Source organism: Dichomitus squalens (assembly GCF_000275845.1).
Source record: "Dichomitus squalens LYAD-421 SS1 unplaced genomic scaffold DICSQscaffold_6, whole genome shotgun sequence".
Taxonomy (NCBI): domain Eukaryota; kingdom Fungi; phylum Basidiomycota; class Agaricomycetes; order Polyporales; family Polyporaceae; genus Dichomitus; species Dichomitus squalens.
In genome coordinates, this window is record NW_006766888.1 from 730,718 (window position 1) to 757,177 (window position 26,460).

General features: G+C 57.0%; 8 protein-coding genes across 8 annotated transcripts; 3 read left to right on the plus strand and 5 right to left on the minus strand.

Moving 5' to 3' along the window:
* The first annotated feature begins 1,512 nt into the window (after positions 1 to 1,512).
* On the plus strand, positions 1,513 to 2,461 carry DICSQDRAFT_82143 (transcription initiation factor IIA gamma subunit). Its single transcript, XM_007363425.1, has 4 exons — positions 1,513 to 1,631; positions 1,701 to 1,788; positions 1,863 to 1,922; positions 2,008 to 2,461. Exons 1-4 carry the CDS (start codon positions 1,594 to 1,596, stop codon positions 2,161 to 2,163), a joined length of 342 nt encoding a protein of 113 aa, XP_007363487.1. The 5' UTR covers positions 1,513 to 1,593; the 3' UTR covers positions 2,164 to 2,461.
* Positions 2,462 to 5,689: 3,228 nt separating this feature from the next.
* Positions 5,690 to 9,016, plus strand: DICSQDRAFT_82145 (uncharacterized protein). The gene is made up of 6 exons (XM_007363426.1): positions 5,690 to 5,788; positions 5,852 to 6,255; positions 6,312 to 6,325; positions 6,833 to 7,033; positions 7,097 to 7,912; positions 7,974 to 9,016. The coding sequence occupies exons 2-6, from the start codon at positions 6,024 to 6,026 to the stop codon at positions 8,694 to 8,696; spliced, it is 1,986 nt and encodes a 661-aa protein (XP_007363488.1). The 5' UTR covers positions 5,690 to 5,788; positions 5,852 to 6,023; the 3' UTR covers positions 8,697 to 9,016.
* A 296-nt stretch (positions 9,017 to 9,312) lies between these two features.
* Positions 9,313 to 10,252, minus strand: DICSQDRAFT_54865 (mitochondrial inner membrane protein; the record flags this gene model as incomplete). Its single annotated transcript, XM_007363427.1, has 5 exons — positions 9,313 to 9,350; positions 9,452 to 9,584; positions 9,735 to 9,937; positions 9,995 to 10,027; positions 10,162 to 10,252. 5 exons carry the CDS (start codon positions 10,250 to 10,252, stop codon positions 9,313 to 9,315), a joined length of 498 nt encoding a protein of 165 aa, XP_007363489.1.
* A 230-nt stretch (positions 10,253 to 10,482) lies between these two features.
* On the minus strand, positions 10,483 to 12,930 carry DICSQDRAFT_101787 (alpha-N-acetylglucosaminidase; the record flags this gene model as incomplete). The annotated part of the gene is made up of 3 exons (XM_007363428.1): positions 10,483 to 12,452; positions 12,513 to 12,632; positions 12,689 to 12,930. 3 exons carry the CDS (start codon positions 12,928 to 12,930, stop codon positions 10,562 to 10,564), a joined length of 2,253 nt encoding a protein of 750 aa, XP_007363490.1. The 3' UTR covers positions 10,483 to 10,561.
* Positions 12,931 to 14,174: 1,244 nt separating this feature from the next.
* Positions 14,175 to 16,374, minus strand: DICSQDRAFT_167823 (uncharacterized protein; the record flags this gene model as incomplete). The annotated part of the gene is made up of 11 exons (XM_007363429.1): positions 14,175 to 14,441; positions 14,519 to 14,902; positions 14,956 to 15,017; positions 15,072 to 15,127; positions 15,180 to 15,350; positions 15,405 to 15,439; positions 15,500 to 15,600; positions 15,666 to 15,879; positions 15,937 to 16,101; positions 16,155 to 16,274; positions 16,339 to 16,374. The coding sequence occupies 11 exons, from the start codon at positions 16,372 to 16,374 to the stop codon at positions 14,175 to 14,177; spliced, it is 1,611 nt and encodes a 536-aa protein (XP_007363491.1).
* Positions 16,375 to 17,003: 629 nt separating this feature from the next.
* Positions 17,004 to 18,310, minus strand: DICSQDRAFT_82155 (alpha/beta-hydrolase). Its single transcript, XM_007363430.1, has 2 exons — positions 17,741 to 18,310; positions 17,004 to 17,627 (listed from the first exon to the last, which is right to left on the minus strand). The coding sequence occupies exons 1-2, from the start codon at positions 17,964 to 17,966 to the stop codon at positions 17,014 to 17,016; spliced, it is 840 nt and encodes a 279-aa protein (XP_007363492.1). The 5' UTR covers positions 17,967 to 18,310; the 3' UTR covers positions 17,004 to 17,013.
* Positions 18,311 to 18,545: 235 nt separating this feature from the next.
* On the minus strand, positions 18,546 to 23,373 carry DICSQDRAFT_179027 (uncharacterized protein; the record flags this gene model as incomplete). Its single annotated transcript, XM_007363431.1, has 5 exons — positions 18,546 to 18,766; positions 18,827 to 20,167; positions 20,228 to 21,889; positions 22,548 to 22,999; positions 23,355 to 23,373. The coding sequence occupies 5 exons, from the start codon at positions 23,371 to 23,373 to the stop codon at positions 18,593 to 18,595; spliced, it is 3,648 nt and encodes a 1,215-aa protein (XP_007363493.1). The 3' UTR covers positions 18,546 to 18,592.
* On the plus strand, positions 23,362 to 26,443 carry DICSQDRAFT_153612 (uncharacterized protein). Its single transcript, XM_007363432.1, has 6 exons — positions 23,362 to 24,642; positions 24,695 to 24,835; positions 24,884 to 25,735; positions 25,800 to 26,132; positions 26,197 to 26,346; positions 26,408 to 26,443. Exons 1-4 carry the CDS (start codon positions 24,394 to 24,396, stop codon positions 25,854 to 25,856), a joined length of 1,299 nt encoding a protein of 432 aa, XP_007363494.1. The 5' UTR covers positions 23,362 to 24,393; the 3' UTR covers positions 25,857 to 26,132; positions 26,197 to 26,346; positions 26,408 to 26,443.
* The last annotated feature ends 17 nt before the right edge of the window (positions 26,444 to 26,460 follow it).

Sequence of the window (26,460 nt, forward strand, 5' to 3'; positions counted from 1 at the left end):
GGTGGTCATAGAAGTGCGTCCGGTACCAGCCTCGCCGGCTGAGGAATGCTGAGTTAGTGGTCTGACGAGCCTCAGTATATGCAGGCATTATGGAGAGAGGCAAAAGATGAACATTGGCTACAATATCTACACAGGTACATGAAGGAGCAAGCAAGCTAAGACATATCGATGAAACGAGTGCGAGACTTGCTGCAATATGAGAGAGACGTCCCAATTTGTCAATTGGATGCGTGCGCGATAGGGCATCCTCCAATCATATCACGTCCATGGGCGTCAGAGTCAGGTGATGGTTCTGCGGGAAAGTTAACGTCGACTTTTGTGCACAAGATGACATCGTCATCTGTTGACAAGTCGACGATAGTCGACGTCGACCGGATGTCTACCGGCACATCGCTGCCGACTAGAACACCAACGTCGGCGAAGGCCCACAAGAGGTTGATCGATAAGTAGGTGATGTCCGGCCCGAACACGTCGAGAAATGCTAGTAAGCAGAGTCAGTCGTCAGAATGCACAAATCGAAGGATGACACGGAGAGGGCTTGTTCCTCGACGGTTCTTCAGGATCTGAAAGAACGAGTCTATAGTGTCTGTATGATGAAGGGCACACAAGCTTATGGTGGAGAGTTCGGTCAACAAGGGTAGGGCCTTTGTCGGAAGAGCCTGCGCGCGGCCACGAGTGATCGGAGCAACGCGTTCAAGAGAGAGGCACCCGACATTGTGGAGCACGGACAGCAGGTGGGTGACATCTTCCACGGCGATCTCGGGGGTGCTGCCAGACTTTCCTCCGATGATTTTGAGCGAGAGGACGTGCGCGGCGAGATCTGGAGCTGACGTGGAAAAAGAGAGGAGTTCTCGGAGGGACAAGTGCGGAGCATCTGGACGGCAGACCACGGTCCGAAGCAGATGATACTGGGCAAACGAGCACCAAGCGCGGCATACAAAAGTGCATGCACGTAGGGACGCGTTGTCGTCATCCAGGTTACTGAGTATATCATCCATGATCTCAGCAGGTATCGCGACGTTCAAGAGGGGAAACAAGCAGTATTGCCAATTGCATATTGCAGCTGCCAGCACTCTGGACGTCTATGCCAAGTGTGTTAGCCAGCGTAGCCAGATTGATATCTGTCGTCCTATACGTGCCACTTGCAGGATGCGGCATGTTGAGACACAGCGGATATCGAATTTGTAGTAGTGAACACTGCTGAGTAGCGGCACATGCAATTTAGTTAGGATAGCGAAGCAAGCACTTGGCGAGTGCTGATGCCCGCAGTATCGGAGGCTGGGAGTGGTGAAGTGACTTACGATACCGGACCTGCTTGTTCCTACAGCAGAATCGATCTTGCGGTCAATATGCAAGAGAAAGGATGCTCGAGCGACTCGTCGGACGGCCGATCCCAAATCGAGGCTGTGACTCGACGCTCCGTCACTGGGGTGACACTCCGTGAACCCACGTGCCTTACGTAACGTCGCGCCTCCCTCAGCCTGCAGGGACGCTGCAGCTCGTCCTTCACTACTTTCTACCACGTCCGGCTGCTTGTCTAGGCTGTTGATCACCTTGCAACCCTTGTATCTCTGTTTACGTGTTTTTGAAAGCATGGCATCGGCATACTACGAGTTCTATCGCGGCTCCTCGTGAGTATCATAGCTTGGCAAGGAGGTGCTCGGCGGACATAACTGGTGTCCGGGCTATGACCCACTTAGGATCGGCATGGCTCTCACGGACTCGCTTGACGAGCTTATCACAAGCGGTGCAATCACCCCACAGCTGGCCATGAAAGTCTTGCAGCAGGTGTGTGGTTCTAGTCCATCCTGGGGGGTGCGGACCGGCCCGACTGACGATGCTAAACCACTGCGTTTCTGTAGTTCGACAAGTCCTTGGCGGACATTATGGTAAAGCAGGTGAAGACGAAGACGACGCTGAAGGTATGTGCCTCACTCCGTGTGGAGCCCGTTGGTTCACGGACATCGTCTTTATTCTCCCTTTGTACAATGCTGTTGTGGCGTGCAGGGTCACTTGCACACGTACCGTCTCTGCGACGACGTATGGACGTTCATAGTGAAGAACCCGACGTTCAAGATGGAGTCGAACGAGCAGGTGTCCGCGCCGAAAATCAAAATCGTCGCTTGCAAGAACGGAGACGCCATCGAGGCGGGGAAGAAGTAAAACGGAGTGCCGTCATCCTTCCTCTTGCCCCCTCTCGCATCGCCTCTCCCTTCGCGCACAGTGATCGGAGAACCGTTGATGCCGGGATGCGTTAATGGTCTGCTCAATTCTTGCGATGTGTGTCCTGTATCTGTTTGCATCTCGTTCTCCCCACGTTCATGTACTTCTAGGTTCTCCCTCGTCTCTTTGCCGGTATAGACTACAACCCTCATGGACATAATGATCTCGTCTGCTCGCTCTGTATTGGCTGCTTAGTGTGTCATGTTATACATCATTGCAATCTGTCGCGTGTTTTCCCCTTGCCTCGTCGTTCTTTCGGCTAGCATAGCTATCTTCGGTCCGTCGGCTCAGCATCACAGCTGGTGGAAGTCGAACAAGAGATTGGTACGTCGTCGCACTGCTGTTCGTTCCGGACACCTTCTGATCCATGCCTCCAGATATCACGTGAATCAGTGTTTCCTGTTTGCATGCCCTGCATCATACAGGCGGACGTGAAGGTATCACGGCATGACCATCGTAATGCCCTCAGGGCACGACGCCGCATTGTACCAGCATGCGCTGGGACACTGCCTCAAAGACGTCGCTTCCCAATCTCTGCGCGCTAGTACTGCGCTCGACAAAGATGGGCTTACAAATGCTGACAGTCGTCTGCGTAACAAAATGCAGACCGAGATGCGCATGAGGTGAGTTCGCGCGATAACACGGGGAAATGTTGGCAGGTGACGCGTCGCGACGCGCCTCCTACGCTGTGTCGCGAGTACGGCCAGATGCCGGACTCTAATCACGCGTGAGTCGGGCAGGGCGAAAGGGGGATGACATTGTCAAGGCGCAGCGCCGGACGAGTCATCCGACTCGCGTCGCCACCGCTCTCTCGCGCGACCGGGAGGGGCCGAGCTCAAGCCGGCGGAGGCGAATACACTAACTGGGACAGTAACTATCTAGCAACTAGCGTAACGTGTGGTATAATAAGTGTAGGGATAGCGGATGGGTGGGTAAGAAAATGCGAAGCCCGAAGTCGGGGACTTTCGAGCACGCCGGTGAGGAAGGAGGTGCGGGAACTACGGTACGTGTATCGTACCTTTCGAGCACGCCGGTGAGGAAGGAGGTAAGGAGGGAGAAGCATCAGAGACCTGTACATATAAGCAATCATAGAAAACAAAGACCTTGCCCCGCGCTGCAAAAACGCGTTGAGCGCGACAAAGGCTTTGTGCGACGGGGAAGAGAAAAGCGCGTTGTCGGCGCACGTGCTCCCCACGCGACTTAGACCCCAGTCAATACCCATTGACTGAAACATCCATACCGACCGTGACTGTCCGCCACCACTTCATCCTAGACCGGGACCTCGAGCGGGCGTGCTCGTCCTGTAGGGTACTGTTGTCCGAAGGGACTCGTTGGGTCGTTTGACATGGGCCTAATGCCGAGGTACGGCTTTCAAATTTCACGGGCGCCTTGCCTGTGCACGATGAGCCTTCCGAAACGTAGTATTTCTTACGCTTGACAATACGCATGCCGAGGGTGGAACCTGGTGCCAGCCCTACGGTGCTTTGTGAATGGAGAAGGGAGTAGAAGGTCTGCAGCACATCCCATCACCTCCATTGGCCGCGCTAACGCTAACTTATCTAGGTTAACGTTCGCCTTAGGTTCGTAATAGAACACTTCCTGGCCACGGATCGAAGCTCAAAGAAGCTCGGAGACTGCCATTCTCCATTGTTCAGCTGTGTATCCTGATACGCAAGTGCTACTCATTCTGGGAGATCACCGCATAAGCTGAGGACCGGCTGACTAGTAGGCGGAGCGCTGATAAGGACATGCGACTGCGGTATGTTGGTGAGTTGGAGACTTCTGGTGTTCATTTCGCGATAGGCCGTGCAGGGTTCAACTAGACTAGGGTGCGGGCAACAAATCCGAATTGTTAACACGTGGATTATTAACAAGTTAATCAACCTGTTAATAAACAGTTAGAAAGTACGAGTCTGGATAGTCATGTCAAGAATTGTTCAAAACTAGGACCCATTTGAGCGTCCTTTTGACTCTAATAACAACAATAGACCGCTTTCATTTCGTTTACTGTAGGCCGGAATAGTGCTGCTGTGAACTTCAAGTTTGGTGCCTCTAATTTATGCAGGCCGCTGGCCAAAGCCGCCAGTGAGCTTGGTCTGATTCAGATCTCGAAGGGAGAGCGGGACTCGTCGCCACACAGCTCATTGATGTCATGCCTCGTCAAATATACAGTACTTGCAATGGCAAGGTGTCTCTGAGTTTCAGGGACCCTGTCATTCAACTGAGATGTTTATTACTCAGGCCAACAACTTGTGAACTTGGTTTAGCGCCCGGTCAATTGACCGTAAGTAACACGTGTTAACAAGAGGTCCAAGAGGGCGTCCGTTAATAACGGTTCGTTATAAACCATTTTCATTGTTGACCGCACCCTAAACTAGACGATCCACCTTCAGGTCCGTACCTCTGGAGTAGGTTGCCTCCAAGCGAGCGGCAAGTAGGGGTGTCTGTGCGTGGATTGGCGTTCCGACGCTCTGGCTTCTTATGATAGTGAGGCCCGTGGGTCGCGATGACCCCCGCGCAGACGAGCTGGTGGGACTAAGCGTCGGTGACGAATCGATGCAGAGTTTGACCCGTGTCCCCGAGCCCGAGTCGGATCCCGGGCCCGATATCAAGGACCTAGGTTGAGTGGACGCGGTCGCCATTCAAGCCGTGTCCGGAATCACAGTCGAAGACGAACATATGATTGCATGAAAGCCGTTGATGGTCGGGATCGGGCCTGTGCCTCCCGGAACGTCCTTGTTGGAATGTTAGGACGAGTGCGGGGAAGGACAAACAGACATCAGTAGGTTCGAGGCATGGCTTCGGCGCTGTCTGAAAATAGCCCGCAGCCTGCGTGCTCTCGCTAAACCATACTCATGGTGCTTATCGCGAAGTGGAGGGCAAGCTTGGCGCTGGGTCTGGGTCTGGGGCATCGAAATGGTGATGGGAGAGCTCGAGGAAGGTGTCGATTGTCACAGGAGCTGCCCCGGACGTCCACGCGGATCACCGGACAAGTCTGGACGGGGTGAGACTTCGTGCCCAGTTCAGGGGTAGCTGCTGGTGCTTCTCGCACGAACGTGCACGTAGATGAGAGAAAGGATCGCTGGTATCCGCCGGTATCTGCAGGCGAGCCTGGGGCTGAAAAACTGAGTACGTCTGCGCGGGTGGCGGCAGCACAGGGGTACATACATACATATCCGAGTTAGGCGGGAGGATGCGTCAGAGGAGATGAGTGGGGGTGCCGACGGATCTGATCTGGATCTATTACGGAAGAGGCAGGTGATATGTCTAATGCGGGGGATGACGAAAGACGCGATCGCGTCCACCGGGGGACCCGTCCGGGTGCGGCGGTAGCGCGGCCCTCGATCGGCTTCAGCCTGGCCTCACACCAAGTCCGACCTATCCAGCCCCACATATAATGCCATCCGCATATGTTTGCTGCGCCTGATACCCCCTGCGACTGCTGCAACATCTGCCCGAACGATATGCCCGCTTTACTGCTCGAGTCACGCTCAGGAACGACGGAGATCAACGACGGCGACCGCTGTAGCAGGGTCGCCCATAAGCGGGCGCGCAATAATCTCGAGTGCGTCTGCGATAAGTCCCGGCGTTACAATCGCGCTCTCTTCCTAACCATCATCCCCTTCAGCATATATCAGCTCCTCTGCTCGCTCGACTATAACGTCCGCCCCGGTTCCCTGTCCTTCGAAGCCCGCGAAAAGCTCTCGTCGCCACAGATAACGCCTCCAACACAGCTCCGCACCGATTCAGTAGCTTCCCCTTCGCGCGTTCACTCGACCCCAGGGAACGCGACTCCCGACATGACGCAGTCAGCAACGCAACAACCTTTGCCTGCGCAGCCTGCAAAACCTTCTGAGGAGCCTCCGCTGGAATGGGATTGGGACATCGAGCATGAGGACAGGAAGGCGGAGGCTAGGGCCGACGTCGCCGTCCACCATGCCATGCCCTTCCAGGTCGATAGGAAGCTGCTCAAGGACATTGTCCACGAGCGTATGGGGGCTGAAGTCGCACGTATCCGATTCCTCGGTGCAGGTCCGTCTTACTCAATTCCATCTCTGCTAGATGTCAATCTCACCGTTTCGCTGCAGGTACATTCCACAAGGTGAGCACACCGTTTACCGCTCTTGCCCTCCCACGCTCTCCAGTCACTTGCGCGCATTCCGGAAACGCACAAGGGTGGCAAATCGCCGCGTTCGGCTTCGTCCGAGTAGAAGAGTGCACCCGTGTCAAAATGTTGCGCGGGCTTCTGTTCTCGGTGGCGTAACTACCGAGTACGACAGGCGCAGTGCCTTGCTATCCGCCGGGTGCGCTTACCAACGGGGTAAGCTGCTATAGCATCGCAGACGCGCCCGATTTGCCGATGCTTCTATTGAGCATTTCGACGTCTCGGCGATGTTTCGCGCTCCTTGGCCACTTGGAGGATGCGCCACGGTGCTTGGCGCGAAGCCGCGTCGTAGAGCCGTCGTGCTACTCAAAGGTGACAGAAGCGAGTGCTGTTGCAGCCGGCCGTGCTCGTTGACGTCTTGGCGGAGCAGACGAATAATAATGCGCAGCAGTCTGCGGCACCGGAACTTGAGATGACAGAGCTGACTTTGCTGCGCTGACACAGGGGTACCTCGTCACTCTTGTCGACAGGCGCGAAGTGGTCGCGCGTGTCGCGCGACGCTTCATGCCGCGGCTGAAGACCGAGAGCGAAGTAGCAACGATGCATTATCTCCGCCGACATACCGCAATACCTGTGCCGGAAGTTTACCATTACGATTCGAACCCATATAACAGGTTAGGTGGCGAATACATCTTGATGTCGAAGGTATACTTGTTCGATGGTTATGACTGTTCGCATCCACCTACTAAACGGCGCTCCGCTCTGCAGGCTTCTGGCATCCCCCTGTCAAAAGTCTTTCACTCTATGCCGCACAATACCCTTATCGCGCTCATGGTGAACATCGCGATGCTGGTGATCCCCCTGTACGGCCACCGCTTCCCCATGATTGGCTCGCTATACGACGGGCCTGACCCTAGTACACCATCCCCGAACTTGCCGTCCTCATTAGCCACTCCAACACCCTCGACATACCAACGCTCCACGAACATCAACGACGCCGTGTCGCGGTTGCAGGACGAGTCGAGGGAGACGCACGTTGGTCCGATCATCTCGTGGCCCTTCTTCGGATCGAACCGAGGCGATCTACCGCACCCGGACGAACTCAATCGCGGGCCCTGGCGCTCGACGCACGACTACCTCGTTGCGTGCACCGAGCGCGAGGTCAAGGGCGTGATCGCGGAGAACGAGGGCCGCGCCGCGCCGCACAAGCTGCACCTCGACCCGGACGAGATCGAGACGTCGCGCCACCACAAGGTCACCGCGCTGCCGGACGACCGCTCGGACACGTCGGACGAGTGGGACTGGGAGGAGAGCGAGGCCGAGTGGGACGGCCCGGGCGACATGATGTACCAGGACTACCGGCGCATGCAGCGCACGACGTTCCTCGTCGCGCACCTTGCGGAGCGCGAGCAGCGCGTGCGCGCGGAGATGGCGCGCTTCTTGAGGCTAATGGAGCGCTTGGGCGTCGTCGCGCACGGGGAGGGCGATGGCGGAGGCGGAGGGGCCCCAGAGGAGTTCTCGATCGATTGCCATGATTGGAACCTCGAGAACGTGTTCGTTGACGAGAACGATAACTCACAGATCGTGAGTCAATGCATTTGAGTTGGATCCGCGTGTACGCGCTTGGCTCACGACGCACACACAGACGTGTATCATAGACTGGGAGTCGACGACGACCCGCCCGCTGTGGGCGTGCGCGCACGTCCCCTCCTTCCTCCAGAACTCGCCCTTCACCGCCAAGCTCTTCCGCGCGACCGTCGAGAAGTTCGTCCGGAACCCGCCCGTGAAGAGCGTCCTCGTCCACAACAAGCCCGTCGACCTCGCCGCACTCGCCGCAGACTGGCTGCACCAGGAGGCGACGGGCGCGCGCCTCCGCCTGGCGCACCGCTGCATCGAGTGGGACGGCTGGGAGGAGGGCCTCGTGGAGTCGATCCTCGGCCCCGAGGACCAGGAGGAGGACTGGTTCAAGGAGTGGCAGGACGAGGGCGTGGAGCCGGCGAGCCACGACGACGAGGTCGGCGACGGCGCCGCGGCGGACGAGTACAGGTCCGAGTCGCCCGTCGCGGCTATCAGCCCGACGCTCCTCGCGCTCGTGACCAGCGACAGCGACGCCGACGGGCTGCGGCGCAGGCCGAGCGGGGTCGCGAACGCGAACGGCAGCCTGCTGCCGGCGCCCGTGCCTGTGCCGAAGGTCGTCGTCGCGGTGGAGAAAGAGCGGGAGAAGCTGCTGAACGCCACGGGCGACTTCTGCGGGGGCGTCGGCGGCGAGCTCGGCCGCCGGCTCGAGGCGTGGTTGTACGTGAATGGGGACGCGGACGGACGCGTGGACCTCGGCCGGCGGTGGAAGGGGGACGAGGAGGAGCAATAGGCCCTCTTATCCTGCACTGTTTTTCCAAGTTCGTGACTCGATGGACTAGAATTGTCGATTGTCGCAGCAGCATCTTCGGTATCTACGCGGGAGTCGTCTTTTCTTCGTTATGCACTCGATCATCTGTCACCTCATTCATGCACGCTGCATGGACACTTTTGCTTCGATTCCCCTCATCCTCCCTCACTATCTGGTCACATCAGTATTTATATCAACAGGCGTAGTTTGGTCCAAGCAGTCACCCAACCATCATAGTATGTAATCACTGACATGGTAGTCTTCTTACACTACGGAATACAATAACCTTCTTTGCGATCCTGAGGCATACAAGTAGAAGCTTGAGGACGTTCGTAAGGTCAGGACATTTTCTTGAGGGAGCTATGGCGCTCTCCGGACAGTTGCGATTAAGAAGGCGCACCCCCACCAGCTGCGCTCGGCTCTATCGGAGTCGACGAGATGACCGGGATGAAGAGCCCTCGTGAGGATGCATTCGAAAACGAAACTACAGGCTGAGGCTGAGCTATCCATGGCTTACGACCGCCCACACTACTCCCAGTGCGGGGATTTACATCAGTTGTCCTGTGGAACGGCAACCCCTTATTGCGCCGTGTCGGACCTATGCGTGCCACACCTTCGCGACGAGCTCCGTGAGACCTGTAGACAGGTCCCCGTCAGCCTTGAGTTCCACTTCCCACCGAAGCAGAACGAAGCCGACAGAAGCGGCTACGGGTGGGCAGGGAGGGGGTATGACGTACCGATGTCGTTCGTGTTGAACTGGTATACGCCGACGAGGACGCCGACGGTCGTCGCGCGGAGGACCCACGTCAAGGCGCGGCCGAGGACGGGGAACTTGCGCGGGTGGAGGTAGTCGACGAGGATGGAGTCGAACTGTTGGGCCGACCGGTTAGCCCTGAGCGCTTGTAATCACATGTGATAGAACGGGTCTAGGAGCTGCGCGGCTGTATGCGCGGCGAAAGGGAGGAAGAGTTTGCAGGAAGGCAAGGTCTGGAGGAGTACAACAAGGATGACGATACGTACGCCAATGTGACTGTGCATCACCAAGCTGACGCCGAGGAGGCCGTCGATGATGGGGTAGTTGGTGCCGCTCGTAACGAACGAGGCAACAGTGAGGGGGACGAGACCAGCAGAGAGAATGCGCTCGAACGCCCAGTGGTACGAGCCGTGAGTCTTGGAGGGAGGAGGGAAGGGAGTGGGGTCGTTGACGGTGCCCCTGTAGATCGCTGCAATCTACCCTTGAGCAACGCATGCCATGCATACAGGAGCATAACTATACGTACGACCACCGGGAACGTACGCAGAGTCCGCCGCTCCTCTTGCTGCATGATGTAGTTAGTATGCCTTGTCTGCTTTGATGCCCGAGCTCGAGGCATGCCGGATACGAGCGAACCGGTTTGCAGGCGAGCACGACAACGGTAATCTGCGTGACGCGAGGAAGTGGACACACCTTGCACAGCGAGAGGCCGCAGCGACCTGCGCGCAAGAGCGGCAGCGACGTTCCTGTTGAACGCGGAGCGGGCAACGAGGGCGGAAGACATGGCGGGAGATGTGGACGGAGGTGAGGAGGAGGACAAGCCCTTGTTGTAGAGGTCATCGGCGTTCTGCAATCGTCGCGTCCCGATTGGTCCGTCGGCGCCTCTCCTGCTTTCGGCCGCGTTCCCCGCATACGAGCAGAGAAATGCGGGTCTCAAGTCAGAATATCTTGAGCCTCCAGTACTGGACACAGCACTTGATGGCTGGAGGATGGATGAGTGAATGGTATGGATTTGCGATTAGATGCCTCAAAGCCCTATTTTACGGAGGTATCTCAACGGATCTAGCGAAAATCGAAAGCGCATCTGTCGATCCTAGGCCCACTTCTCCACCAGCCTTGCAGCAACTGCGGATGTGTCTCCCCGAGTCCCCCACCCTTCGCCCTTCCCGGTTCCCCACGTCCCATTACTCCACTGCTGGCCAATCGCAATCATCTTGGCTGAGACGACGTGGGCGTCGTACGCCGCGCCCGCTTCCTTCGTCTGCGCAAGGTACTCGACGAACGCCTCCCAGCGCGGCTTGTAGTACGTGCGGACGAGCCCGGCCCACGCCTTGGACGCGTAGTCGTTGATCTCCCCGTCCGGGCCCCAGAGCGTGATCTGGTTCCGCGCGTTGTACTCGAGGAGCCTGGCGTACGCCGCCCTGTCCGCGCCATGCGTCCAGCGCTTGGCGTCCGCGATCCAGTTGCTGAGAAGGAAGTGCTCGTTCGTCGCGAGCAGCTCGTCGAGGTCGTCGAGGAGTGCGAGGAGCGGCCCGGCGGCCGCGGCGACGTTGCGGGGGGCGGTCGCGTTGGAATTGTACGTCGCGACGAGGACGTTGTAGTGGTCGATGAAGCGGTTGGAGAGCAGCTGCCGCGTGACGTCGACGACATCGTATGCGAACTCGGGAATGGTGGCGAGGAGGGGATTTTCTGAGCGTGCTTCGAGAAGGGCCTTCGCCGCGACGAGGACGGTGCTGTTCGTGTCGTACGGGATGGCTGTAGGGTGGTGCCCGGTGCGATTTGTCATGCCAGTGAGAGCGGGCGCGAGCTCGTAGATGCTCTTGATCGCCGCTTGTGTGCCAGAGTCTTTGTTGCTGTAGACCGTAGTAGCAAGCGTCCGCCATGCGTCAAGGGCACTCTTGGGGAGGCGGCGCACGTTGTACCGACGAGCGACCCATTGGTCGACGTAGGAGCTGAGGTTCAACGGAGCGGACGACCACGCTTGGTCAAGTAGAATGTCGTAGACAAGCTCGTTGCCCTCTTGGCCCTCCATAGTCAAGCCCACACCCTTCATGCTGCTACCTGGAGCGTGCAACGCAGCGATGGGATTCTGCGTGAGCGCGTCCAGGTCGCCCTCCATGCCGATGTTGCCGCCATACCCGTGCAGCTCGCACCAGACCCACTGCTTGCCGTAGTACGACGAGGTGCGGTTCCATTGCGGCTGTGCCTCCGAGTACAAGTCCAGGATGATCATGCTGTCGTTCCCGGGCACGCCGCCGAGGTACGCCTCGATGCGCTCGTTCGTCCAGAACGCGGCGCTACTGAAGAACAGCCAGCCCTGCATGAGCCAGACCGCATCCGGGTCCGCAGCGCGCAGACTGGCGAAGGTGCCGGCAGTGACGTTGGCGAGGTACGCGGGGTCGCCGCTGAAGGGGTCGTTCTCGTTGTACTGGTCGAGGGCGTATATGTGAGAGACGTTGCCATAGGCTTCGCGCTGCTTCGAGATGAACGACGTCTGGATCGTCGTGAAGAGGGGGTCGAAGGGCTCCAGGAAAGAATCGTTGGTGAGAGCGGTGGGGAAGCCCTCCCACTGACTGCCGTTGACGATGGAGGCGTTGGGGTAGAGCGAAGACAGCGCGCGGGGAACGAAACCAGTGAACGAAGGGAGGACGGGCGTCATGCCAAGCTCCACCATACGCTGCAGGATCTGTTTCTGGAGCTGGAACTGGTCGTCAACCCAAGTCACGGGAAGGTCGCCGCCCCAGCTGCCTTGGATGTTTCCGAAGCGATTCCATGATTGGAAGGCCGGACCAGAGAGGAATGAGAAGATGTCGGCGTCGCTCAGTCCTACTTCGCGGAAAGTCTCGATGAGGATGTACTCGTAACCGTTCCAGGCGAGTGGAAGATTGACCCCTCTGAGCGCGAGCCAATCTAGCTCCAATTCCCACTGGTCAAAGTTCCAGAATGGGGTCGTGTAGCTGAACGTGACCGTGTTGAAGTGATACCTGCGCCGGAACGTTGGCACGGTCTTCGCATGATAGGAACAGTTCGTGACCGCAGCTCACCGATATGGAACAATGGCTTGACCCTTGATTGGAGTCCCAACCTTTGGCAGGTCTGGAGGGAGCTGACCCAGCCGCGAGCCGGTCCACCAGATGTCAGTGCAGCCATACTGCGTCAGGTACCTTCCGGGCTTCTTTCAAACACTTGTCGCGTGAAAATTGCGGTAGGAGGCTCTCACGTGTAGAAACCACGAGCACAGGCGGACACGGTAGTGCACTCGACGTGGATGCCCCCAGGTACGTCACTGACCACGAAGGAGTCGGCTTCACCGGTTGACAGAGAAAAGGAAAAGGACTCCGCATGGGCTGGAACGCGTCGCTTCGCGAGGGCATAGATCCCGTCCAAGCTAGTCGTCCTGCTAACTGCCCCAGCCGCGAAACTGAGCGGCAAGAGCGCGAGGAGCCAAGTTCGGGAGATCATCGCACACCAGAAACACAAGAGAGACTCAAAATTATATACGCATCTAAGGCACGTTCGTGTCCTTGTGATCATTCTGCACGAACGAAAGAGCCCTAAGGTCCCATCATCAATCCATATGTGCTATGTCGTGTAATGGCAGTTGGCTGGATTGAAGCAGACACAGATAGCGGACCAACAGACTCTGTGCCTGCAAGGCAGCATGATGCCTACATACTTCTTGGAGATAGGGAGCGCTCGGGTAAACCAGAGGGGCAACATCTATGGTAGAGATAACCTCGGCTAGATAGGACGACGCTCGGCTAATGGACTGGGGGGTCACTGATATGTAGCGACGGGTCTCCAATGGAATTACGTCTCCTCCAGAGCCAGCGCACGTTTGGTCCTCGTATACGACGGGAATTGAAGAGGGCATACTGTGAACACAAGGTCTTTGGCACGAGCTCGTAAGGGTGGCGGTCACCCTTAGCACGACCAAGCCCGACGGTAATGTGCACATATACCTGCCGGTGGCTGAGAAGGTAACTTTTCAGTAAAATTGCCTTTTAAACTTTACAGGACTTGTGATCGATGTTCCTGATGAGGGGAGTGCGTTCCTGATTACTGCTGTGCTATGTTGGCTGATGCATATGCTTCCTGCAGTTGGGCATATCATACTACTGCCATTTGTACCTCGCTGTGGCAGTGGCAGTCCCTCCATGCTTACGCGTAAGTTTTGTCGACACTTCGGAGCGTTACATCACGGCATCTGTAGAAAAATAGAACATGACTATGGCGCTTGATGCCGTATGCATTGCGAGGAGGCACGGGGAAAACACTGCTTGCTAGCGTTTCGCGAAGCCTCGCGGATACATCAGCTAAAGCTCCTCCGGCGCATTACGATGGCCTAGGGAGAGCGTGGCCGGGTTCAAAAGCTCACTACCGCAGCGTCCTCTGTAGGGGCTTTCAAGCACTTGGTGTCTTGGCTCGCTCGGCGTACTGTCGCCATGGACTGCGTCGCCACTCGCAATCTCAACCTCGTTGCATACGATGTGGAAAATCCAACGCTGATCACGTAGGCCCGTCTGCCCCACCTTGTACACCTTTCCTTCGGCAGAGATGCGCGAAGCGCAGTCAGTATAGCACTAGGTGAATCGCTTCTGAACGCACGTGTAATCGGGAGGATAGACCAGCCTGAGCATGGCAGCGGTAACATTAGAAGGACCTGTGATCACGACAGATATCGCATAGTAATTTACATGCAACGCCTACAAGACCCGGAAGATCTTTGCCAAGTACGTCCTAAGCCCATCTACATCGTGAACCACCGCGCCCACATAGCCATCGGGTCGTACGACAACAACCGTCACCTCGCCTCCATCGACGTGGTAAGCACGATACGCATGGCCTTCCTTGTCGTGGTAGGACTCCGCACTGTCAATCGGCTGAGGCACGGCATCCTTGCCGAGGACGACCGTATGCACCGTGCCGACTGGGTACTCCTGGGCGGCTTTGACAATCTCTGCGGCGCCACCCTGGGGAGAGAACACCAGTACGGTGTGGTAGGTCGGCTTGAATAGGTCAAAGAGCGTTTTCTCCAACCCGTCCGCACCGACGAGAGCAGGGCTTGGGGCGCGCGGTCGCCAGCCCGCACGTCTCCTCCGGGGTAGCCCTCGTATGCGCGAGCCTTCAAATCGTCCTCGCTCAGGCCGTCTTTCCCGTGCGCATCAACCGTGATCGGGCTCCAGCGGTAGTTGATGTCGAGTTGGTAGAGCGCGGTGTTGCGCCACTGCATGAAGCCCGCCTTCTTGGGGTCCTGATCTTGTACGGTCGTCGCCTGCGAATCTTCTTTCTTTGGTATGAGGTGGGTGTATAGGTTCGAGGTAGTAGCGAGCATCTGCGCAATCACGGGCAGGCGCTCGACCGGGTAGGTACCGAGGAGATGTGGGGAGGCGAGACCTTTGTAGACGAGGGCCAATTTCCACGCTAGATTGAACTATGGGGACCGGTCTGTCTGTGAGGATGCGAAGGAGAGTGCAGAACACTGACTGAATCCTGGATACTTGTGTTCAGTCCTTGCCCGCCGCTTGGGGAGTGAATGTGTGCAGCGTCTGGGCAAATCAGTGAATACACGCATCGCAGGGCATCGGGCGGACGAGTCTCACCACCTGCAATGAAGATTCTGCCTTCCTGGAGCTTGTTGACCATCCTCATCTTCGGCCTGCGTAACAATGAGTATCCTTAGCATTGTTCTCGCTGCAGGGCGCTCTCACTTCCAGTAAGTTAAAGCTGTGATCTCTTTGAAATGGAGGTCCTTCCGCCCAGTGGTCTGGTGAGAGAAGTCCACGAACTTCTGTTGATCGACCATTTCAACAGGATCGAAATCACGGCTGAAAATTGTGACGTGGAAGGCATTGGGTTCCAACTTCGGTCGTGCCCCGATCCTGTTTGCGTTTTTCGTGAGTTCGTAGTCCAGGAGGTAGGAAGCTCTTACTGACAACATCTTCCCAGGGGTGGACCAGAGATGCCATAACTAGCGGAAAGGGCAGATTAAGATGGTGGTATTCGCAGGGACAAGGTATCCTGAATGTACTTCTGACGACAGGCCTTCAATCACGGCGTCCGCGTATACGGAACCGTCAGCATCTTTTGTTTTCCCCTCGAACGTGGCGCCGATCTGTTTCCTAGTGATACCTGAAAGATCGCTTAGCCCCTCTATCTTTCCTCTGGTTTGAAAGGTTGAGACAGCGTTGGCGTACTTCGAGCGCCATCTGCGCCAATCACATATGCTGCGCGAATGCTTTCCGTTTGCTCTGCTCCACTTCCGCTGACTTTCCGCAGGGTGACGGTGACACCATTGTCGTCTTGCTCCATAGAGACGGGTTCTGTACGCAATTCCACATGGATGCCGTGTTTGGCTAGGTGGTCGCGGAAAACGCCCTCAGTGTAGTACTGGCTGATCGTCATGGCATCCTGCAAGTGTGGCATCATCACAGATACCCAGTTGTATATTGCATCAGTCCTACTCACCCAGGGACGATCAGGAGAAGACTCAAATTTGTCGAAGAGATGCCATCTCTTCAACACTTCGGTGCCTCCTGGGAGTTTGTACGATTGAAACGGCGGCAAGTCTCTGTGGAACTTGCGGGCGTTGTTCAATACCCCAAGGAAATGGAATATCTCTACGGATCTCGGCTGGACGGGAAGGGTGAGTATCAGTCACGGAGCACGAACTCTGCCGTACTGACATGAATGCCGGCTCCACGAGACGTGGCGTGGAATGCCCCTTCCTTGTCCACGATGCGGACCGGCACTCCGTTCTGCGCCAATGTCAAGGCCGCCGCCAGTCCGGTAGGACCTGCACCAACCTGTATGCGGTCGGATTGCTTCAGAAACGACGTGATAGCATAGAATTATTGGAGCGCAACTTACGATGAGGACAGGAAGGATTCTGGAGGTATCGGTCATTGCTGTTCGCGACAATGTCTAGGGCGCAGGAGCGGATGTTTGTCTTGCCCCAACAAACTACAAGGCTTCATAGCAGCTGCCGCTCCGAGACTCACGGGCGTAAGGGCCCACACGGATGTAATCACGCTCTCTGGGAATCCTCTACCCGCGCACGACGGCATCGCACACCTTCAGCTGAGGCAGGAAGAAGATCAGGGCTGCTGTGCACGCTGCATCCGATGTGCCAGACTCTAGCCAGAAACGATGCCAAAGTCTCGCTCAAAGAATGCCGGTGATGGTTAGTACCCCACTGGCTGACGTTGCGTGTTGCACCGGCTTGATGCCGATTACGACTGCCACAAGGCACGAATGGCGGGATCCCTCCGCTTGGATTACCGCGGCGTGGCATCCTTGCAGCTCGTTGCAGTGAGCGCTCTGGTAAGCTGAATCAGATGACGGGGGAAGTTGAAGGGATTTAGACATCAACGCCGCGCGTAGCAGGTAGCCGTGATGCTCGCAGAAGGATAAGCAGCGTGTCGGGGCCCACAATGCTACTCCTCGACAAGCTGGGCAATCACCGCCCATCGCAAACTCGATCGCACGCGCAAAGCCCACGAGTATACCAACCATGTGACAATGGATACATAATCCCGATATCTCTCAAAACACAGGTGCAGATATGGACTCAGCTTCAAGGTTTCCAGGCGCCGCGGGATCGGCACTTTGGATCAAGTACTTCTCAAACCAGCCCACAACCTGTCGCACCGCCTCCTCCTTCGCCTTTGCCTGCACCTCCGCGCTCAGGTTTGCGCGACTTGTCCACCCGTGATTCACGCCCTCGTACACCCTGACCTCTACGTCCTTCAGCCCCTTCCCCTCTAGGATCTTCTTCGTTTCGTCCGCGCGCTTTCCGTCGTAGTGCTTGTCACTTGCCGCGACCGCGAGGCTGAACGGCTTCGAGATCGCGTCAAGCTCCGCGGGGAACTTGACCAGCGACGGGTGACACGCGACGGTCGCGTCGAAAAGCGCGTTTTGCGTGATCGCAAAGCGGCCGCCCCAGCAGAAGCCGACGTAACCGATCTTTGCGTCGGTGTGCGCCGACCGCAGGGCGGACGTGAGCTTGGTGATGATACCCACCTGCTTTGGCTGGTTGCTTATGACGAAGGGGACGAGCAAGAAGAGGGAGGTGGGGACGGCGACGTAGCGCGTGAAGAGTGACTTCTTGTCGTTGGTCGGGTCGTTGGCATTCAGGGTCCAGTGTGGGAGTTCCCAGCCTGTTGCGCAGGTGCACGCGTTGCGAAGTGATTGTGAGTACCACGTCTCGAGAAATAAAGATAAAGGGGGCGCCCCCTGAAGGTAGTGAACCTATAACATCCAACAAACGTACCACTGAAGAGATCAGGGATGAGCACTCTGAAGCCCGCAGAAGCATACTCGTCCGCGAGCAGGCGCGTGTTCACGAATTTCCACCCAAAGATGTCCACACCGATGACGATGATTCGCTTCGAATCCTCCGGGCCGACGGCATAGGTGTCGATGTCGCCAACCTTGACCTCCGTCCCCGTGGGAGTTCCTTGGTGGACGGAACCAGTAACACAATCGGGGCAAGACATCCTGGTGGTTCAAGTGGAAGTGTTGCTCGTGATAGGGCCCACAGATAGTGTAGGGTGGGTGGAAGACAGTGCGTTCCGTGCGGGGAATGGCGCGCGTATGGATCTGGTAGCCTTCGTCTGACCTCCTTTATACCGACCGACGTGCATCGTTTTGAGTCGTCGCGAGTAACTCAGATCACCGTAATGATGGATTACTGGCCATGCCGAGCCCTCCGAGGGTTGCCCAAACTCGATAGTTTCGTAAGAAGAGGTTGAACCTGGATTGGATGGTCTAGGCACGGACCATTACAGTCGATTGTACAAGCAGACTAGGGGACCGGATGCTGTCTGCATGGGAAGCCGCGCGTCAGTATGAGGATGCGGGACCGATGATGGAAGGAAATTGAATCCATATCGTTTCGGGCGGGATATCCGCCGTCCGATGATCGTAGGCGCCGGTAACCTGTCGGCCGAGGAACACATACCACGGAGAGGTCTATCGCAGCTCTCACCGTAGCCGAATTTAGAGTACAACGAAATTCCTTGCGATGCACGTGGATGTAGGTTATTGCGGAATGAACAGCAATTTAGGCGTGTTTTGTCGGCGGATATTAGTTTAACACTACCTAAGTCAACGGTGGTTCTTCTCAACCCGTAGCTACAAGAGGGGAGTCGCGCCCCAAGAGCGCCTTTGGCTCCAGCTTGAAACGGTGCTTCGCCTTGGCCTGCTTCTTCTTGAGGCGCTCCCGACAGCGCTCGCACAACGAGCCAGTCGATCCGCTGGGCACGATGCGCTTGCAGGTCTTGTTACTGCACTGAGCCTGACGTAGAACCCGTTGAGCCTCGGAAGTCCTCGCCGGATGTCTCTGCACATTTCTCACCTTCTCTGGATTCTGACTCTCCGCCGCAGTAGCAACTTGAGCAATAGAAGGAGCAGTAAACACAGCTTGCTCGGACGCAGCCAGGGGAGGTTGCGGAGCATAGCCATACGCAGGGGGTGGAGTCAAACTCGAAGTGTCCATCATGCCTTCGCCAGGGAACGGTGTCCGATGAGTTGGAGGAGCCGATGTGTTTGCCATAACTATTTGGAACCTTGAGTATGTCCCGCCAGCGTCCAGCTCCGAGCGTTTGCTCGGGGACGTATCCCTGTAATCCTCCTCTCGCTGCCGCTTGAACACAGGAATGGGCTTGTGACCATTCGTGTTGGTGGACGTTGATCCGTACGTCTCGCTCGTACGTACGATGAACGTCGCTTGCCTTTGCGCCGACTCATTACTGCCGATGCTATTGTCGTTGTCATTGGGTGCGCCGCTGGTAGAGCTATCCTTCGTCGAAGTCCTAGGCGGTTGGGGTCGCCTAGTCGAGGCGGAGGGAGCGGCGCCAGAAGGACCAGGTTCTTCGGGAGCAGGAGTAGGAGGATTCGTCGGTCGAGGTTGCGGCTCAGGCTGCTGCCGGGGCGGTTGCGACGGTGGAGGTTGGTTTTGTGGGGGCGCCGCAGCAACCGAATAGTGATGCGTGTAAGGATACGGCGGCACAGGTTGAGGATACGGTGCATGCCTGGCGTATGGCTGCTGAGACTGGGATTGGTCCCCTGAGGGGTGCGGGGGATAAGACGTAGCCAGAGGATATGAGTGTCCCGCGGGAGGAGGAGGATATGGTTGTACGACAGGCGGTGGGGGATACGACTGACCAGGCAGCGGTGGGTAGGACTGGCTAGGATACGGATGGGGATGGCTGGCATATGGGTACGAGTATGGGTAAGCACCGTAGGGCGGCGGCTGGTAGGCGGGCGGGGGAGAGTACGCTCCTGCCCCTGCTTTGCTTTGCGATGGAGGAGGCGGGTAGCCATAGTGAAACGCTGGCACGCTGTATGGCGGCATGTAAGGAGGCATGTAGTATGGGTAGGGATGCTGGCCATTTGGAGGCGGAGGGTAATATGGATAAGTGGGTGATCCCTGGTGAGAGGTCTCTGCAGTCGATGTGGGAGCGGCGTTGGTGGACTTCACCGTGGCAGTCTCGCCCGAGTCTTCGGTTGTTTGTGCAGTCGCCCTGCCTTTGCCTTTGTTCTGTTTCTTCGTGGTAGTGAGAGTTGCAGCCGCTAACGCATCGGAGCCTGATAGTCCATTAACAATCACATTGGTGGCAGAGGTTGCGGCGCCCTGGGCTTGACAGTCCGCCAACGCCTGATTACCTCCACTGTTAGACGTGCCGCTGCCACTGGCCTGGACATTGGTGATAGTCAATACCGTCGCGCGGAATACTGATGTCAAACTGCAACGTACTTGCGCGAGGTGCGGCTCGAGGTTAGATGCGAGCGGCCCCAACAACGGCTCCATGAATATCAGATTCTCGTGGCTCTGCACCGGGACGCTGAACACAGACGTGCTAGAGTCCCCATCTTGTTGTATCGCCGCGACCGACGTCCCCGGTCCGGGCTGCTGCAGCTGCTCAGGCGGAGCAGCCGAATCCCTCTCTCGCGCATCCGCGTCAGCGTTGCTCTCCGATCCTTTCTTCGCCTTCTTCGCCTTCGGCCTCTTCTCCTTCCTCGGGCCCTTCTCCCTCTCCAACCTCTCAACCTCCATCTTCACCTCAACGATCTTCCCCGCGGCGAGCTCGGCGGGGATGAGCCCGCTGTCCCGCAGCGCTTTCAGCCGCCGTCCGGCGCGGTCGCGTGACCGACACAGGTCGCACATCTTCCATGGGTTGCTTGGGGAGAGCAAATTTGCGCACTGCTTAATCGAGCAAACGTGGTTCGTCCTCCGGAACCCGCGCGCAGCGGGGGGCACCCCAGAGGCTGAATCACCGAGCGGAGTATCATCTGCCGGCTCTTCCACCACGATCTGCGTCCCAGTGCCCGTCTCCTGGACGATTGTGACCATAGGAGCGGCCTCCGGCACGACGTTCGCAAACTCAGGTGCAGGATTACCCTCACCTTCGTGAGACCGGTCTAGCTCTCCGAATGCAAGCGCGATTTCCTGCGCAGCGACCTCATCAGGGTCGACCGTCGCCGTCGCCGCCGGGTCGTCCTCAGCAGAACGGTCCTCCACGCTGTCGAAGCTGTCCGCGCGAGGGGCGATCGCTGCGGCCCAGCCGTCATAGACCTGCGCCTTGACCTCCTTGTCCCGAACGCGCTTCAGCTTGCTGTGGTGTCGGTTCTGGATGCGGTGCCGCTCGCAGCGGAGGAACTGGTAGTCTCCCGGTAGGATCTCGCGACAATGCGAGACCGTGCACATGCGGGGCGGGACCGCCGCAGGCGCAGCGCTGTCGCCCCCTTCGCCGGCTCCGCTAGATCCAGGGGTGCTCAACGTCGGGTCCGCTGCGTCGTCTTCTCCAGGGTGGTAATCATGCCAGTCCACGTCGTCGGGAGGGGGAAGGGGTGGGAGGCCCTCGGCCGCGCGCCGTACGTCCTCTTCCGCGCGGAGCTTGTTCAGCTCAGCGACGGCCACTTCCTTCTCGCGTTTCCACTTGGCGCGCTTGGTCGTCCCGTAGTTGCGATAGCGATCCCGACAGGGCTCACACATCTTGAAGAACGAGTTGCCGGCGATGAGCGTCTTGCAGCCCTTGATGGAGCAGAATCGCGGAGGGAGCGGTCCTTCGGCGGAACCCGAGGAGATCGTCGGACCAGAGGTTACACGCGTCGTGAAGCTGAGACCGGGTACAGACTTCAGCACTTCAGCAAGTACCGGGTGGATCTCTGGTGCGTCAGACGGAGACGGGGAAGAGGGAGGAGACGTAACAGAGCGCTGATGCGGTCTTTGCTGTGGCGGTTGGTTGTGTCTTGAATACTGCTCATTATTGACAGGGTGATGAGACGGAGGGAGTGTTAGTGCCCCAGCGAGTTCAGATGCCGTATGAGTATGAGAGAAGAGACGAGGATCAATCGAGCTAGCGTCCCATTGCTGTGAAAAGTCGTATCCTTCGTGGTTCTGGCCTTGCACCGGGACCTGTGAAAGCGAATGCCAGGGATCAGCATACATGCACTCTTGAGAACGCAGAAGGGCGGCGTTGAGTGGGTATAGCTGAGTCGTGTACGAGATTGAATCATTAAGACCAGTCAATTTGTACGCGTAAGAGCGCGTTGTACGTCGCTGGGACCTGAGCCCGCAGTGGATGAACAGACCTATCACAAGATGAACAATGACTGCTTATGCTTATAGTGCTGAGCAGTATCAGCATCCACATAACGTGGGTATAGTAGGATTCAAAGCATCAGATCACGATTGACTTTGGCCTACCTGCAAGACGTCACAACCGTCTCGTACGACATTCCCAGTCCACATGTGCTCGTGAAACGCCGATCAAGCGAAACACACCCTTAGCGAAGAACCCTCATGTACACGAGTCAGACCGAGTAACAAGTTTGTGGAAGAACCAGCGTTGTGGACTGCGACCTAAGTTTACGTCAAGCAACCACCCCAATGATTGGTACGCGTCAGCTCAGTAATCAGGAAGAGGGGCCTGATGCCAGTCATAGAAGCTCTTTGTCACTTGCACGGTGCGAAGAAGTCATGCGAGTGAAGGAGGAACAGGATGTGAATGTCTCGATGGGCCATCCACAGACTGCTGACGCGTTCACTGCGCAAGAACAGAGTGAAGCATTACCTCGTATTGACGCGACGGGCTCGCGGCTGCCTCGGATGACTGCCCCGATTGGTCCTGCGCCTGCTGGCCGGTCTCGTCTGGGGGCATCCAAGCAACGGGCTGGCCGTGCTGCGCGGAGCCGTTGAGCAAAGCCTTCTCCATTTTGCGTTTTGCGCGTTTTGTCATGGCATATACGCGATGCCGCCCCCGACACTCCTCGCACATCTTGTGTGGGTAACCGGAAGGGAGCGAGGCGGAACATCCTTTGACGGAACAGTACTTGGGATCGTCTTGGTGAGTATTGGTGATGTTGCTGCCGACACTCTCGAGGGTAGCGGCGAGGTCGGGAGGATAGGGACCGGCAGTGACATTGGGGTAAGAGACATGCTCGCGATAGTACGAGCCCATCGAGAGACTAGACCCAGCGCCAGATGGAGATATTTGGAGCAGAGGCAGACCGAGACGGGGGAGGTCTGGGACAGCGTCAGACTCAGCTGCAGACGCAGTGCCTCGTGGCGGAGTTCAAACAGACTCCTTCATCCAATCGTGTACATAATAGTCTCTTCCCTCTGTTCTCAAGCAAGGCATGCAAAGGGTACCCCGAGGCTAAATAGCCCACTTGTACTGGCTCCGTGCTCCACATGTATATCCCGAATTCAGACATGAAACTGGCCCAGCCCGTGTAGACTCGTGTGTTAGTAGGGCTGGCTGAGCCTGGCTCATTGGTAGGGTCTTGGCTCTTTTGAGTGGCCGGCGCGGTTCCGGGGTCTTGCAGGTCTGGTTCTTCGGAGTTGGCCCTTCTTTCCTTTTCAGCTACGCCCTACGTACTCCCAGTCGTATTTCTCATCTGACTCTTCGCGCTTTCCTCTACCTTCCTCTATATGGCTGGCTACTTTGCTTTTCCACCTCCTGGCTCTGCAGCTGCACCGTCGACTTTTAGGCAAACGCTCGGGGATACGGATGTCAACGCTTTACACTCGTACGAGTCTCAGAGGCAACCCCAAGAGCGTTCTGGGTATGCCGAGCAGAAAACTGAGACCCAGGCACAAGCGCGGGCACAGAGACAACAGTTGGAGCGCGAGCAGATACGTTTGGGCGAGATGGAGTGGGTTAGCGCGGGCGGTTGGCTACGCGACGCCTCTGGACGCAAGGATAAGGCACGCACCGAGCAGGTTCGGGCGGAGGTTCGTCTGGTCGATGAGGAGCGCAAGACTCTCGAGCGTTGGGATGCGTACGAAGCTCGTTGGAACGCTCTCCTCTCTTCCACCACTCCAGTCACCTTCGCCGACATGCCGTGGCCTGCCAGCCCGCCCCCATCCTCCGCTGAAGACCTGGCCTCCGATGTCATTTCTGAATTCTTCCTCGGTCCGATGCTTGTGAGATCAAGCACCGTCGTGATGAAGGATAGGATACGCACGTCCATTTTACGTTGGCATCCGGACAAGCTCTCTGCCATAGTGTCACGGACTGTGGAAGGAGATCTAGACAGTGTCCGCGCTGGTATCAATACTGTGTTCCATGTTCTCAGGTCTCTACAGGACTTAGAGCGCAGTATGGACATCCCTGCCTAGCTCCTGTCCCTCAACTTCATTTGAATGTGTCGTGTCCTGATGCTGATAATTTCCTCTTGGTAGTCAAATCTGCCTGATTATCGTGCAAAATATCCTGGTTTCTCCAATCCGTGTTCTTTCCGTGTGGTCTGCGCTCAAGACCGAGTACGGGCGTCTATAATGGACCGAGCAGGACTCCGCCTCTTCGGACCTGCCTTTTCCGCCAACCTGACAGCTGTAGATCTTGCCTCTACTTACCAACTTCATTCCAGCAGGCGGAAACTAGCGGAAAACGACTGTTCGCATGTCTGCTCGTAATGTCCATGTCGACCACATCCACGACGACGTTCGAGCTGCTCAAGTATTCGAGAGCATATAGCCACTCAGCTCAGGCTACCCAACCTGCGGAACTCGAGTGGCAACATTTCGTCAATCCCGTGATCCGGCTCATGCTAGACACGAGGAAGACAACGGATGGACGACTCGAGTCCTACAAGATTCGGATCGTGTGGACCTTCAGCGCTGGACGAGACTCGATGGACGTGGATAGACGAGAAGTGGATTTCGTAAGGATGTGGTCGCTCAGATCGACTCGTCTTGACACTGACGTGCTCATAGGAGGACCTCGACCTCCTAAGTTACTCGTCGCTTCCTGCTCGTCAAGTTGCTCAAGGTATGCCGTTGAAAGCCGTCTACCAGGGTGCTGTAGTGGGACTTCGGTACCAGTACCCTTGTGTACCATGCTCTGGCACGATACCAGTAAGTCCATGCCTTGAGTGCCATGAATTGACTAACGTTCCGCCACAGCAGTATCGACGCTTCCAGATAACATTCCAGAACGAGAGCTCAGCCACCAACTTCATAGATTGCATTCGCTTTGTATGTCCATGCAAGGCAAACCCGGCCCCTCCGGCACGTGCCCCACGCCCTTCAGAGACTCAGCTATCCCTAGCGGCATCAGGACGTTCTGCTACGACGACGCATATACCCATGTCTATGTCGCGATCATCGGCTTCTGATTCGCGCCAGGCTTTGTCGGTGATGCCTGGGGAAGGAGCCGCATCGAAGACACTCCAGCCCGCCGCTTTCGCTCTACTTCCCTCGCCGAGCTTGAGCAGACGCATGGACTGGGATACCCTGACTCAACCCAGCCAACCGACAGCGCCAGCACCATCTGTAGCTACGCCTGTGTCTCGCCCGTGGTCTGCTTCAACGGCCTCCTCCGTGGTGGCCCATCAATCCGCATCCGACACTATCCCTTCGGACGTACTCACTACTGGACGAGCTGCTTCTCTGCACGGCAGCTCAAACGACGTCGAGACCTCCTTCCCTAGCTCGTCCTTACCAAGTTCCTCCCCACCGCCTTCATCAAGACTCCCGGCCCGCACCTCTTCGCCTGTATTGATGCCGCCGCCGCCTGTTCCAGCGCAGATGAATCCGCCGCGTAGCTCGCAGCCATCCCAGACAACGCCAACGTCGACCCCTAGAACCGCTTCCAGCGCGACTCTCGCTGCATCTGAACCAAGCTCCTCTGGCCCTGAGCTGAAATCGGACATCTCGGCCACCCTGAGGGACAGCCATGGGCTATATGCGCTCTCGGCAGGCGAGCTCGAGAAACTGGTCGCTGAGGTGATACGCGAAGAAGGCTTCGCAGAACTGGTTCGTGCTAGAACGAGTCCCTGTTCTTCCGCTAGCTGACGCACCTCGGACAATCGCACGCTAGATGCGTAACTTGGATGGCATGTGGAAAATCAAGGGGCTTGCAGATATACACACGTGATGGGTGGAATGGCATCGACTGCACGGGCTCCTGCTTGTCGGGCATATCATATTCTATCATTAGCCGTGGAGAGTATTGATCGATCGAAAACATAGGTCAACCCAGCCCGAGAGCTCGACGGAGTTCTGGGCCCTCTTCCTTGGGACTCATACGCTAGAAACAAGTAATGGCGTTACCCTATAACAACTCATGTTCAGTACAAGAAGGCCCAGGGTTTCTTCCCCTTCCACAGAAGATCATATATTTCGTGAAAGCGGATCCCCAATCCCGTGTGAAGTTCTCTATTACCCTCCATAGTAGCATTCTCCTGCACTTCATTGAGTTTCCCCTAATTCATCAGTTTTCAAGCCGTACGTATGACTACGTTCGAACGTTCGATTCCCGATTAATAGAAAAATACCCGCACGCCTCGAGCCTCGACGACGACGGTCGAACTGGAGAAGTAGCGGTCACGGAGAAGTAGCGGTCACGGAGAAGTAGCGGTCACGAGGTATGTTCTTCGTACAATCTATGAATGGTAGTCACCTGACCAATCATTGACTGTATCATAGGATGAGCAACGTGAGGAACTCGTCCCCTGAGACTGGCCCGTGAGGATGTGCAG

Coding starts and splice junctions, on each gene's coding strand:
- DICSQDRAFT_82143 (XM_007363425.1), top strand. CDS start 1,594: ATGGCATCGGCATACTACGAGTTCTATCGCGGCTCCTC. Junction 1,632..1,700: donor GAGTTCTATCGCGGCTCCTC/GTGAGTATCATA, acceptor TGACCCACTTAG/GATCGGCATGGCTCTCACGG. Junction 1,923..2,007: donor AGACGAAGACGACGCTGAAG/GTATGTGCCTCA, acceptor TGTGGCGTGCAG/GGTCACTTGCACACGTACCG.
- DICSQDRAFT_82145 (XM_007363426.1), top strand. CDS start 6,024: ATGACGCAGTCAGCAACGCAACAACCTTTGCCTGCGCAGCCTGCAAAA. Junction 7,034..7,096: donor AATACATCTTGATGTCGAAG/GTATACTTGTTC, acceptor TCCGCTCTGCAG/GCTTCTGGCATCCCCCTGTC. Junction 7,913..7,973: donor AGAACGATAACTCACAGATC/GTGAGTCAATGC, acceptor ACGCACACACAG/ACGTGTATCATAGACTGGGA.
- DICSQDRAFT_82155 (XM_007363430.1), bottom strand. CDS start 17,966: ATGTCTTGCCCCGATTGTGTTACTGGTTCCGTCCACCAAGGAACTCCC. Junction 17,628..17,740: donor CATCCCTGATCTCTTCAGTG/GTACGTTTGTTG, acceptor CCTGCGCAACAG/GCTGGGAACTCCCACACTGG.
- DICSQDRAFT_153612 (XM_007363432.1), top strand. CDS start 24,394: ATGTCCATGTCGACCACATCCACGACGACGTTCGAGCTGCTCAAGTAT. Junction 24,643..24,694: donor ATAGACGAGAAGTGGATTTC/GTAAGGATGTGG, acceptor ACGTGCTCATAG/GAGGACCTCGACCTCCTAAG. Junction 25,736..25,799: donor AAGAAGGCTTCGCAGAACTG/GTTCGTGCTAGA, acceptor ATCGCACGCTAG/ATGCGTAACTTGGATGGCAT.